General features: G+C 40.6%; 1 protein-coding gene across 1 annotated transcript in view; it reads right to left on the bottom strand.

Annotated features, from left to right (window-relative positions):
- The window catches only part of xylt1 (xylosyltransferase I), a 250,210-nt gene that overhangs the window by 77,309 nt on the left and 158,195 nt on the right, over positions 1 to 14,706 (bottom strand). Inside the window, exons 3-4 of the mRNA XM_087997591.1 lie at positions 8,605 to 8,777; positions 7,244 to 7,446 (exon numbers count right to left, since the gene is read on the bottom strand). Of these exons, the coding sequence (XP_087853717.1) occupies positions 7,244 to 7,446; positions 8,605 to 8,777 (376 nt within the window). The remainder of the gene's footprint in view (positions 1 to 7,243; positions 7,447 to 8,604; positions 8,778 to 14,706) is intronic.

Raw genomic sequence — 14,706 nt, forward strand, 5'->3', positions numbered from 1 at the left:
CATATATGTCCCCTTTATTTTATATTTAAGATTCCTGTTTTCTGGTTGGTTTTTCATGTGCAATATTGAGTATATATACCCCTTTATTTTACAATTAAAGTGACTCATATATCAATATTGTATTAGACTGCAATTTCCATAAATTATTAGTTATTTTAAGTGGGCTAATGCTTCTATTTAAATAGAAGGTACATGAAAGTGATGGAAATTCATTCAGCTTTTATTCCTGATTTTTTCTAATTCTGATTTCAATATTTAGTTCCCTCCAGCTGTCATTTTTTGTTTAAAGCTTGACATGGGCTAGTTAATACAGAGTGTAAAATACATTTAAGCAGTGCATGTGCTGGTTGTCATATGGGTGTGCCATCTCACTATGTTGTATGAAGTGCTGTTTATGAAGAATGCTGCTCCCTTCCCTGAAGTGTGGATTTTAAGGAGGGCCAAATGACAGGTCTCACTGCTTTGAGATCCTAAGTGGAGGTCGGTTTGAATTGAATTGAATTTATTGTCACGTGTATCGAGACACAGTGAAAAGCTTTGTCTTGTGAGCAATACAGGCAGATCACAGAGTTAAGCAGCGTAGATAAGTAAATAATAGGGAAACAGCGGCAAAAACAAAAACAAAGGTACAGGCGAATGTTAAGAGTTTGTGAGTCCATTCAGTATTCTAACAACAGTAGGGTAGAAACTTTTTCAAAACCGGCTGGTGCGTGTGTTCAGGCTTCTGTACCTTCTCCCCGATGGTAGAGGTTGTAGAAAAACATTGCCAGGGTGGGATGGATCTTTGAGAATGCTGGCGGCCTTTCCTTGACAACGGGCCTGGTAGATGGATTCTATAGATGGGAGGTTGGCCTTTGTGATTGTCCGGGCCGACTTCACCACTCTCTGTAACCGTCTCTGATCTTGAATGGTACAGTTACCGTACCAGGTTATTACCCCCAACAAGTCATTCGACAAAAACAGAAGGCTGTTGAAGGTTGATGGCTTTGGAGAGGGTACTTGGAAATTTATTTAAAATGGCGACAAGGATAAGGGGCTTCATTTTTAGAACAGAAAAGTAGTAGCAGTAGTAAGTTTTCAGAGAGAAAATGGTGACCTGTGGGTGGTCTGATCATCAAAGAACAAATTTAAAATATTTTATTCAAGAATTGTGAAGGAAGGGGAGATTTTTTTAAAATACATTGAATTATTCCAATTTGGAATGCACTGGCTGAATGGGTGGTTCAATGCCAACTTAATGCCAACATATGTCAAACGATGCCATCTCTCTTGTACCTCTGCCTCCCTCATGCCAATGTCCTCAAAATCTATCTGGGCAAACCTCAGGAAGCAGGCTGACAAAGTAAAGTTGTGGCATGTGATGATAAAACCGTGAGTTGATAATAAAAGCATTTTACATTTAAAGTTCCTCAGCTAATCACTTAAGAAATTTAACATCTGCGTGCCAAGTTGTTTGACAGCCTTACTTGTCCTAATGGAGGTAATTACAATTTTAGACATGTTCTTATCTCAAAGGGCACCTGACCACCTTCTCACAAAACCTGACCTCTCCTCCAACTCCCTCAAGAGCATCTGATTCCCCACCCTAGAAGGATACCTCATCTCTCCAAAGGAGGGCACTAGCTATATGCTGGAAACAAATTCATTTAAACAGACCTACTTTGATTTGGTCTGCTTTACACACTCCAAGTTCCAAACAGGAGGGATACCAAATTGGAGACAGCTTCCAGTTTTGAATCCAGGATGTCTACAATCCTGCTCCCTGGGAAAATCAGAAATGACACTTGTGGAAATTGGTATTCCTGATTCTCAGAGATTTTTGGCATTATTGTCAGAGGTTCTCCAATACAATGAAAATCTGAGCCCAAGATTATAAAGTGACCCTGGAGTGTCCACTTCCCAAGTCCATGAAACAACAACCACATCCAAAGAGATCAGAAACATGATTCAAAAATTATGTTTAATGATTGCTTTTTGATTCACCTATGCTGAAAACGAAAAATATACTTCAAAACATTGCCGAGTGTCATTAAAACTGGGTCACTGTCTTCAGGGCACAATTACAATGTACTGTGGGTTTTTTTGATTCTGTATCAAGCTCCATTGAGCCATAACAGAAGGCACATCAAGTGCTAATGGTAAGCACACAAATGTACTGTCATGAAGAAGTAAATTGATGATTAATTTCTTAAATGGGGTCAACATAATGTCTCTATTCTGTGTGCATAGCACAAAGCTCACAGTACAGAAAGCTTGGTATGATTAGAGGTAGAACTGCTGTGAATAGACGTGGTTGGCAAGGATTTTTAAAAAAGTCACATTGGAGTAATCAACCTGACAGACTTTGTAAGTTGCTCCTGTCAAAGTGTAATTGCAAATCAATTTTTATGCATACTAGCCCCTGCCTGTACATTGAGATCTCTCCATAAAGAGACTATGAAAACTTGCCCTATGTAAATTGTAGTTGTTTGCAACCAACACATCCTGAAAATGGTATGCAAATGGCTCCAGTTATAGTTTATACAGAAGCAAAAATACTGGTGACCCGGATACACAACTCCTGGTTGTATCAGAGTATTACTGAAGAAGGGCTCATGCCCGAAACATCGATTCTCCTGCTCCTTGGATGCTGCCTGACCTGCTGCGCTTTTCCAGCAACACATTTTTCAGCTGTATCAGAGTATTGCAAGCACTGAAGCTCAGAGATGACAGCACAGCAGGCTGCCATTCAGCCTATCATATCCATGACAGTCAACAAAGACCTGACTACATTCATTCGAATTTCCTGCTTCTGGACCATGCTATGTTTACTCAAGTGAATATCTAAATACTGCTTGAATGCTGAGAGTTTCTGACAACCATCCTTTCAGACAATGATTTCTAAACTCCCACCACCATCTGGATGAAAAATAATCTCTTGAACTCTAACTGTAGCCTTCTACCTCTTACCTTAAATCGATGGCCCTGGTTATTGACCCCTCTCCTTCTGTCGAGATAATTGGTACCTGGTGTGGCTGAAGCTGGCAGTTAAACAGACTGAGGCCAGGCAAGAGAGTTTGAAAAGATCATATATGGAAGTCAAAATGGCAGTGAGACATGTCCATTTTTACTAACACTGCAGAACACTTTGGAATTTGGGAGTGTGTAAATCAGACCAAATCAAAGTAGGTCTGTTTAAATGAATTTGTTTCCAGCATATAGCTAGTGTCCTCCTTTGTGATGATGGCAAGTAATTAAGACTGCTCTTTCAAAAGTACTTAACAAAACTAACATTTGGATGCCAAGTTGTTTGACAGCTTTGCTCATTCTAATGGGGATCTGATTTGACGATAAACTTATATTCAAGCTTGAAACTTTATTGCTGGAACAGCACAGCAGGTCAGGCAGCATCCAGGGAACAGGAGATTCGACGTTTCGGGCACAGGCCCTTCTTCAGGAATGAGTGGAGGATCCGGAGGGAGGTCCGTTGCTGGAGGCTGCGGATTTGTTGCAGGTACTGGTAGTCCTGGTTGGGTCCAAATTGTGTTGGTCGGAAGGTGATCTGGAGTCCATGGGGGATCAGTCGGTTCCGTAGGCAGGTGCTGAGAAAGGAGATATGGCTGTGGTAACGAGTCTGCTTCAGAATGTGGCTGAAGAGCTTCTGTGCAGAGGAGATGACCTGGGGTGTGCAGTGAGAGAGGGACTCACTGAAATCTTTGTAGAGAGAGGCAGAGAGCTTCTTCAAGGAAGGCATCCTTGTAAGAGGATTCGCAGTAGGTTGAAATCTTCGAGGAGAAAGTGAGGTCTGCAGATGCTGGAGATCAAAGTTGAAACTTTATTGCTGGAACAGCACAGCAGGTCAGGCAGCATCCAGGGAACAGGAGACTCGACGTTTCGGGCACAGGCCCTTCTTCAGGAATTATATTCAAGCTTATCTAGCTATTTTGTTGTTGCACATGATTGCCTTGATCATATATGAAAAGCTTGGTGATTTATTAAAATAATTAACCCTTTGAAAATATGACAGATGATTCTGATAAGATCACGGAAAAATGTACTTTTTAATCGTCTCTGACCAACATCTTAAACAAAAACTCAGATTTTCAACTCCATCCTTTCTTTCAGTTGCATTGTTGGTGTTGCAGGTAACTGTGACATGTCGGGAGAGCAGTACTGAAATGAAGCTGTCAGGTTCCACACGTGTGAAAACAAAGTCACACATCAGTCCACAGATCCAGCTGGAAGACTTGGTGGCAACATTAGTTAGCAGAGCTGGTGACAGACAGGACTGAACACTGCACAGCTAGGTTATATTCAACATTACAGGTGAGAGTCATGGTTAGGATGGACAGACCCCATCAGTGAGTGATGTCAAGACAGACATAGTACTGACTGCAAGTTGGGATCAAGGGGAAGCTATTAAAGTCCTGGAGAATATTTCAACTGTTTCCGGGCTTCGCAGAGGTATTACGCATTAATTTATTAATTGGGGCTGTTTTGAGTTGCTAGTTGTTTCGAAAGAGCAGCTTGCTAACATTTGAGTGGAGTTTATTATTATAAACACATTGAATTAAGAGGTTTTATAATTAAAATACTAATTGAGTGCAGTTACATTGTATAAATACTGACTACAATCATCTGACATGACAGTAGAATACTTACTTTTAGATTACAGCAGTGAACGACCTCTGGTTTGTAACAACTGTCATTACATGACCAATCAGTGTCTTGTTCCACTCTTAAAACTCAATCTTAAATTGTTCTCTAAGCCCAGAGTTCTAACTGGAGTACTGCCAAAAAGATTCAAAATGACAGATCATCACTAGCTTCTCAAGGTCATTGCAGGTGGGCAACAAATATCAGTGCCGCTAGTGACACCCACACCGTGACTGAGAAATAATAAACAAGTAGATATTGCCCACGCATAAGAAACCTTGCATTTGTGCAGCAGTGAACACCACATACTTCTTTATAGTAAATGATATTAGGCTGTGCACCTGCTTTGTGTCAAAGTGTTCTGTCAAATTTTCAAAATAACACATTCCAGCCACAGATACAAAAAAATTGGCATAATTTTTCAACAGTTTGTTAGATGCAATTTTGAAAGAACCATCCAAGACTGTAAAAGAGAAGCACCATACAGTAAGAGTAAGTTGTCCAGCTTTAGTTTCATATCAATTTTTTGTTCTGTATAAATAGCACTCTGAGGCATTAATGGCAATAAGCTCAGCAATAAACACCTATGAACGGCAGAAATATAACGGATAACATTTTTATAAAGTCCTGCCTATACTAAACACCAAATATGGCTTTCAATCAATCACAATGAATAACCTTTAAATGCTAATGATTATTACTCCCTACCCAGCAGGTTTCACAGTCAGAATCAGCCAAGATAAATGGGATGACTTGCTTCTTGTGATAAACCGAGGAGAGCAGGGTGATCAAATCAATAGGTCCAGGTATTAAAGTTATTAACCTGCACTATTAAGTCAGCATGAACCTGGAGATTTAATGTAGAGGTTTCTACGGGAAATCACCCGTAAAACAAAGTGTTGCATCAAACTAAATTAGTTTTCAGTGACTTTGATTGAGATCCCTTAGTTTCAATGCACTGATTGTGAAGACTGAATTCCTAATTAGGAAAAGTAATTCATTCATATATTTCAACAGCAAATGTAAAACAAAAATGAGCCAAACATGTGTGTAAGCTGTGGCAAACCCAGTGTCAGCAAAATAGTTTGGTCTGCATCATTTATTCAAAGTTGTCTTTTTTTTGGCTCATCAAAGTTACTTTGAGGAATTGTTTTGCTGATTCAGAGATGATATTTAGGTCTTTCTGTGCTGACATATTGGCTAAGAACAGGGCAGGTGAGTTGTCTAATGTATGAGTGCTTGATCAACTGGAATCAAGAATGCAGATGAATTATATATTGTGCAGTAGAAATTGAACTTTCTGGAATTAATTGCCACAAGGCTTGAAGAACTGCCACAAGCCTTTCAGGGTTTTTTTTTAGTAACCCTACCTATACAAAAAAAACATAATTTATCTTGACATCTTGCAGATCTGAGCAACACATAGAGATGAACATAGCTGAAAGAGGCTACTCAGCCTATTTAGATAATCCTTCAGTTTCAAAAATTACCAAAATGTAAGGGAATTATTTTGTCAATGAAGAGTTTGTCAAGCATGCTTAACGTTGAATAATTTAGAACCTAAACCTATCTTTGAATCCAAGCATCTATAAAAACTGACTGCAGATGTGTTCTTGTTCTCATTCCCAGGATCCACATGTGCAGAGCAAGTTAGGAACACAGGAATAGCCAATTCAGTGCCTTGACCCTGTTTTGCCACTCAATGAAATCACGGCAAAAGGTCCTGGCAGGGTAGAGGATTGGCTGACTGGCAGAAGGCAGAGAGTGGGGAGAAAGGGCTCTTTTTCAGAATGACAGCCGGTGACTAGTGGGAGTTCCACAGGGGTCAGTGTTGGGACCATCACTATTCACATTACACATTTATGATCTGGGCGAAGGAACTGAGGATGTTGTTGCTAAGTTTGCAGATGATACTAAAATAGGTGGAAAGACCAGCTGTGTTGAGAATGGAGAGAGGTGGCAGAAGCATTTGGACAGGCTAGGAGAGTGGGTAAAGAAGTGGAAGATGGAATAGAATGTGGGAAAGTGTGAGGTTATGCAGATTCTTAGGAAGAATAGAAGTGTAGACTATTTTTAATAGTTAATACTTGGCTATTTCCTCAACCCATCCCACCTTCCCTGACATCTGTCATGTAATAGTCCATTTAACTCAGCCTGAAAAATATTCAATGTGGTGGAGGTGCACCTATAGTGCTGTTACAAAGGGAATGCCAGGATTTTGACCGAGTGACACAGAAGGAACGGCAATATATTTCCAAGTCAGGATGGTGAATGCTTGGACAGGAACTTGCAGCGGATGATGTTCCCATGTATCCATTGTCCTTGTCCCTCTAGATGGAAGTGGTCACAGTTTTGGAAAGCGCTATCTAAAGAGATTTAGTGACAACATTTAGTTGCATAACTCTATTCTGTCCTCTGAACACTCAAATTCAGCTGATTGGGGGAAATAATATCAAAGTGTTCCTTAACATGCAATCCAGCATTCTGAGCACTGGTAGATGCAACATAATTGCATTTGGTTAGTATTAGTATTCCCTGCCTGATTGCCAGTGGTCATGTTCACTTCACCCTTTATATCAATCTTTCCAATCTGTAAACATTTCCATACCTAATCGGATAGTCGGCAGCACTCAAGTTGATGAAGAAGTCCCAGGACCAGTCTTTCATCTCCAGTAGATCCCGCATGGTCTGCAGGTACATGGTCAGCAGACTTGCACCACCCCAGATGGTGGCCATTCGCCAAGGCGTGACTCGCACATTTGGGTACTGGCTGGCAAACTCTAACACATCACGGTGCAGATAGTTCGATCGCTGAAAATAGAGTTTAAAAAGAACTTCAGTGGGATGAGAAATTCAATTTTGCTGAGTGGACCTTTAATGAGCATGAAAATGGCTTCCCAAAGTACATTGTGTGGAACCTTGACTCACTTTTAAAGTTCTGAAACTTAATAACAAAGCCCCATCCCGCTGTCCAGAAAGTGAGTTCTGGTCTTTTGGTGCTTTGTTTCCCGCTCCCAGGATCAGCACAAGATTCCACCCAAAAGATGTGCAGCCTGTCTGTAACTGAATTAGATTAACTCCGAATTTACTCGCAAGATAGGGAAAAAATAGACAAGATCTTTTCCCTGGATTGGGGGTGTCCAGAACTAGAGGGGCATAGGTTTAGGGTGAGAGAGGGAAGATATAAAAGAGACCTTAGGGGCAACTTTTTCACGCAGAGGGTGGTACGTATGTGGAATGAGCTGCCAGGGAATGTGGTGGAGGCTGGTACAATTACAGCATTTAAAAGCCATCTGGATGGGTATATGAATAGGAAGGGTTTGGAGGGATATGGGCCGGGTGCTGGCAAATGGGACTAGATTAGGTTAGGCATGGACGAGTTGGACCAAAGTGTCTGTTTCCATGCTGTACATCTCTATGACTCTAAGTAGGTGATCACCTTTAGAAAGAATGATCCTAGCAGCAATTTTGTTGTTTTATCTGTAACAAATACAAAGCTAAATGTATAAATACTAGAATAAAAATTTTATAAAGTACCCACACTTTAGTATCGGCAACAAAACAATCTGCTCTCCAACACTAAAAATGTCACTGGCACTGAAATGTTACTAAGCAGAGCCCTTCAAGCATATTCGGTGCTCCTCTCTGGTTCGAAAGCAGTGACACAATATACATAAATCCTGTCGACTTGCATCATTCTTAAAACATTTTAGTGTATCATTAAGATATGAGAGCAAGATAGGCAAATAAACCATTCTAAGTAGTTGATTTATAGATAAACATTAAGAATTAGTAGAGCAGATCATGAAGCTTGGAAATGGTATATTCCCTTCACATATAATCACCATTCTAAAAATGTGATACTTGCATTGCACACCAAGCCCTTTCTTGTATATTAACAGATCCCCATTAGACTTTTAAATCATGGAACGAAAGGGGACTGAGTTTCATGGCTTCTCTTAAGCCTACCTTGTCCACATGAATGTAATAGTAGTGATCTCTGTGATAAATCGCCTTGAACATCCGCCGCAGCTGTCGTGAAGCTCGACCGTGAACAACCAAAACAAAGGCAATTCTGACAGGATTCTGAGGCAGAGATTCCAAGGAGTCATCCTCTGGCTGGATATTATTTGCTGCTTTACCTGTTAGTTACAAATGATAGTTCAAAATTAGAAAAAAAATGCACAAAAATAAAAATTAAGATCTTTTAAAAAGTGTTTTGCACAACAGGTGATTTCTTCTCATGGCATAACAATAACAGTCAAATATAAAATCACAGCCATTGCCCAGAGTCATTCTCCAGATTCAACCTCAGTTACACAGGAAAGCTCAGTAAGAACTACAATGCACAATATGCAATTTGCTGATGATTGTACAACGTTCAGTACCACTTGTGACTCCTCAGATCCTCAAGCAGACCATTTCAAAATGCAGCAAGACCTGGACAATACCCAGGCTTGGGCGAACAAGTGGCAAGTAACATGTACACTACACAAATGCCAGGCTATGACCTTCTCCAATAACAGACATTCCAACCATTACTTCTTGACAGTTAGTAATGTGACCATCACTGAATCCACAAGGTTCAACATCCTGAGGGTTATCATTGACCAGAAACTCAACTGCACTCACTATATAATGCCTACAAGAGTAGGTCAGAGGCTAGAAATACTGCAGCGAGTACCTCACCCCCTGACTCCCCAAAGCCTGTCCACCATCTCCAAGGCACAAGGCAGGAGTGTGATGGAGTACTCCCTACTTGCCTGGGTGGATACAGTTCCAACAACACTCAAGAAGTTTGATATCATCCAGGATAAAACAGCCGCTTGATTGGCACCACATCCATAAACATCCACTCCCTCCACCACTGACACTCAGTCACAGCAGTGTGTACTATCTATAAGATACACTGCAGAAATTCACCAAAAAACCTCAGGTAGCACCTTCCAAATCAACTTCCATCTTGAAGGACAAGGGCAGCAGATACAGGGGATACTACGATCTGCAAGTTTCCCTCCAAACCACTCACCATCCTGACTTGTAAATAAGTCACTGTTCCTTCACTATCACTGGGTCAAAATCCTGCAAATCCCTCCCTATGGGCATTGTGGGTCAACCTACAGCACATGGACTGCAGCGGTTCAAGAAGGCAGCTCACCCCCACCTTCTCAAGGGGGAGCAACTAGGGGAGCGGAATAAATACTGGCCAGTCAGTGACACTTACATCCCACAAGTAAAAGAACAACACACTGAATTTGGTAAAGTTATACAGATTAACAGTCATTCAAAGTTTTTCATCTTATAGTCATCAGGGCAGATATCAGAACAGCAAACTTCAAAGGGAATAGCATCTTATGCTAATTGAGCAAAAAGGTGCGGTGATCAACAAGTCTTCGAAGACTGGGCGAGACTTTGCCATGGAGAATGCAAGAATTTAGTATTCTTGCATCTGTTCTGATGAGTACATGATGAAAAACTTTGACATATCCCAACAGGTTTATTTGGAAGCCAGTGCTTTGAAATTTAGTATTCTTGCTAAGCTAAGGACTCAGCTAAGATGCTAACAGCAAGCCATGCATCTAAACACCAACTGTTCCTATGCTCTTGTTTAATTTAAAAAAAAAGATACAGTGGCTGGACATATTCACTTTTCCTGCAAAGGACAGGTTTCTGACTGAATATAAACACCTATACAATAGTTCCCTGTTGCATTCTCCAGGACAATGCCATGACCAATCAGAGTCGACATGTCAGCCAATCAGCACCTTTTCCTCACGCAGCATTAATTGTTATCCCCTTTGAAATTTTGATTTGGAGCAGCCAGTGTTGGACTGGGGTGTACGCAATACCAGGTTATATTCCAACAGATTTATTTGGAAGCCAGTGTTTTGAAATTTCGTATTCTTGCATCTGTTCTGATGAGTACACGATGACAAACTTTGACATATCCCTGTGAGTATACATTGATCATAAAAATGAACAACTAGAGAATAACTTTACGCTTTTCAACTTTGTTTTGGTAGGGAGAAATGAGCAGGTGTGGACAAAACTGGCCCTCACTTTTCTTAAAGAAAATCGTGAGCCCGTTAAATAGCCAATCAGATTTTGGTTTCTGTTCCAATCAAAACTAGGTGCACTGTGAAATGAGCTGGTGGTTTGTTATGGCTCAAATTCATGCTACTGGTGAAAACCAATTTTTATTGTTGTGGTTTTGTCTTTACCTGATTATTTATTAGCTGCATTAACAAAACGCTTAAATTCTGTTATCACTCTATTAACCATATGCAGCAATTGCTTACCTTACCCTTTCAGACAAGGTATTTCTGCTTCCTAGATACAATTTATTCACATCCTATTAAAGATGCCCAGCAGAAGATCAAGGAGCTTGAACAATTTCATCATGAATGTGCTCTAGCAGAGCCAGAACATCAATATCTGAGCAACAGCAGGGGAGAAAAGCAAAATGAACTCACTTCATACACCGGGAGGTCCCGGCATTAGTACAGCTTTATGGATCGTTTCAATCTCTAATAATAATTAAAACATGAAGGGATGAGACTCCACACTCTTAGTAGTTAACGTCAGTATCAAGAGAGGTTAACAGAAATTATTTCATATCAGTTTGTGAAAAGGGAGTTAAAAAAGATCCAAAATGTTTTGATAATTTGTATAGAATGTTAACATCACATCTATTACACAAATATAGGAACTTCTCTCTGTTCAATGTATTTCAAATGGTGAGGAACTCAGCTAAGATGCTAATGGCAAGCCATGCATCTAAACACCAACGTTTTGATTTCTATATTTAATGGTACATTTGCAACTGCAGTCATTTTTGCACATAAATAATGCAATTATCCTCACTGATAGTTTGGCAGGAGATTTTAGAACATAGAACATAGAACAGTACAGCACAGAATAGGCCTTTCAGCCCACGATGTTGTGCCGACCACTGATCCTCATGTATGCACCCTCAAATTTCTGTGACCATATGCATGTGCAGTAGTCTCTTAAATGTCCCCAATGACCTTGCTTCCACAACTGCTGCCGGCAACGCATTCCATGCTCTCTCAACTCTCTGTGTAAAGAACCCGCCTCTGACATCCCCTCTATACTTTCCTCCAACCAGCTTAAAACTATGACCCCTCGTGTTAGTCATTTCTGCCCTGGGCAATAGTCTCTGGCTATCGACTCTATCTATGCCTCTCATTATCTTGTACACCTCAATTAGGTCCCCTCTCCTCCTCCTTTTCTCCAATGAAAAAAGTCTGAGCTCAGTCAACCTCTCTTCATAAGATAAGCCCTCCAGTCCAGGCAGCATCCTGGTGAACCTCCTCTGAACCCTCTCCAAAGCACCCACATCTTTCCTATAATAGGGCGACTAGAACTGGACACAGTATTCCAAGTGTGGTCTAACCAAAGTTTTATAGAGCTGCAACAAGATCTCACGACTCTTAAACTCAATCCCCCTGTTAATGAAAGCCAAAACACCATATGCTTTCTTAACAACCCTGTCCACTTGGGTGGCCATTTTAAGGGATCTATGTACCTGCACACCAAGTTCCCTCTGTTCCTCCACACTGCCAAGAATCCTATCCTTACTCCTGTACTCACCTTTCAAATTCGACCTTCCAAAATGCATCACCTCACATTTATCCAAGTTGAACTCCATCTGCCACCTCTCAGCCCATCTCTGCATCCTGTCAATGTCCCGCTGCAGCCTGCAACAGCCCTCTATACTGTCAATGGCACCTCCAACCTTTGTGTCGTCTGCAAACCTGCTGACCCATCCTTCAATCCCCTCATCCAAGTCATTAATAAAGATTACAAACAGTAGAGGCCCAAGGACAGAGCCCTGTGGAACACCACTCACCACTGACTTCCAGGCAGAATATTTTCCTTCTACTTCCACTCGCTGTCTTCTGTTGGCCAGCCAATTCTGTATCCAGACAGCTAAGTTCCCAGTTTATTTTGAAGCAGTTTATTTTCCTGTTGTTTTCAGAGCATCATAATCAACTCTATGGGACTCTTGTATCTGCTGGCTAACGTTATATTTTGTGGGTTAGCATTATAACAAAATGAATCTGCTCAACATATGAACAGACTAAAATGGAGATGGTACTGCTTTGATTGATCCCTGATTAATACGTTTAGCCATAAATTTGACTTATCCTTACATTTTTTTTGGCTTCTGGTCTCTCCTGATAAATCAGCAAATCATTTTAGCAAATCCTAAAAAAACAGAATCGAAAGGTCCCAGGAGTAATTAGTGGCTGGTGCTAAGTAAGACAATGTCACCCAGGCAACAACAGTCGGATGTGCAATTGGTCTTGTAATGGTTGGGGAAGGAAAGAACGGCCGGGGACTCCTGGGGCATTGGATGAACCTAGAATGGGGACTCATTACCTGGAGACCAGATCACCTTACAGAAACCCCAGAGACCTTAAGAAAGTCTGGAGCCACACTTGACAAGAAGGACTTTAAAATTGAACATTATTTCTTATGTTTCTGCCTTTACATTTTTCTGTCAATTGAAGAGAAGATGAAACTCTGTTTAAGTAATTTCTTTTAATTCATTTTGTAATCCCAAATGACATTGTATTGCAGCGAAAAAAAACATTTTTCACTGTGTTTTCCCAAATACACATGATAATAAAATCATTCATTCATTCAAAAGTTGAGTCAAGAGTGCGGTGCTGGAGAAGCACAGCAGGTCAGGCAGCGTCCGAGGAGCAGGGGAATCAAAGGTTCGAGCAAAAGCCCTACATCAGGAATTCAAAAGTTGTTCAGACAATGTAGAGAAAGGTGGGCTAAAATTCAGTTGACATATGCATGCTACAAAAGCCTGTAATCATTCAGCATCAAGAACTAAGTGTAATTATCACTTACATAACATACTGCAGCATGACGTGCCACAGAATTAAGTACTACCGTGAAATGTGATCTTGGACAAGGAAATTGAGCTGCTCTGTACTGCTAACTAGAGTAAAGCCATCAAATGAGCAGAAAGGGTTCAGATTGTCACTTTTTGATCATTATTGCCTTTATTCGAGAAATACACCTTTTTGAGTGTATACTATGCCCCTGTTGACTTCCATTAAGCCAACAAAAGATTGAGCACCGTCAAACACACATTTAACATAAATGCTTACAATGAGGTACTAAACAAGCACAGAGATGCTTTTGTAAACCTTCCCCACACAATACTAGATTCATAAAAGTAGAAATCATAGCTGAAGTCTTTGATTCCAATTATAGTTTGCGGAAATTCCCCCAACAATGCCATCAGTCTGCTATGCTACAAAAGACTGTGAAACATGAGGTGTTATCCACTTCTGTTACATACACAATGGAATTTGTCTCATCTGCACAAATAACCCACATATTCAATTTCTTATCTGACAGACAGTGTAAATTGCTGACATATCAAAGGATGACTCACCAGGAACTATTATATTTAGCTTTAGAGGCTAAATAAATCATAGTTTTATCAATTAAATAAATTTTCTTGCATTTGTTTCCTACTCGGCTCATTGTTGTTAAATTGGAAAGCGCAGCATTTATGACGATGCCACCTCGTTACAGCAAAACAACTAGATATAATCGAGCTCAATTTTCAACCTTTAAAGCCACTGAAGTGGACAAAGTAATTTTCAGCTCTGTTATAACACTTGGTACACTCCACACAGATTACCAGTTACTTCCAGAGGCAACTACTCTCAAACTAGTGCCCTACACATCAATGTTCTCAGCGACAGGAGTATGTAGCTCATTGCAGACAACTGACCGTACATGACAATTTTACACAGGATGCTGGAGATCAGTGCGAGAGTGTGGTGCTGGAAAAGCACAGCAGGTCAGGCTGATTCCTGATGAAGAGCTGATGCCTGAACTGTTGATTCTCCTGCTCCTCAGAGGCTGCCTGACTGGCTGTGCTTTTCCAGCACCAATCGCTTCGACAACTTTACACGGAGCAGAGTAAAGGGGAACAAAAATGCTACCTCGCTGACAGAAATATGAAAACAAAGTGAGATGCAAAACTCCAAGCTAAGATAACTTCCTATCATAAAG

This window comes from Chiloscyllium plagiosum, unplaced genomic scaffold, assembly GCF_037043375.1.
Source record: "Chiloscyllium plagiosum isolate Xiang-an unplaced genomic scaffold, Cpla_swu_hap1 HiC_scaffold_20, whole genome shotgun sequence".
NCBI classification, from domain to species: Eukaryota; Metazoa; Chordata; class Chondrichthyes; order Orectolobiformes; family Hemiscylliidae; genus Chiloscyllium; species Chiloscyllium plagiosum.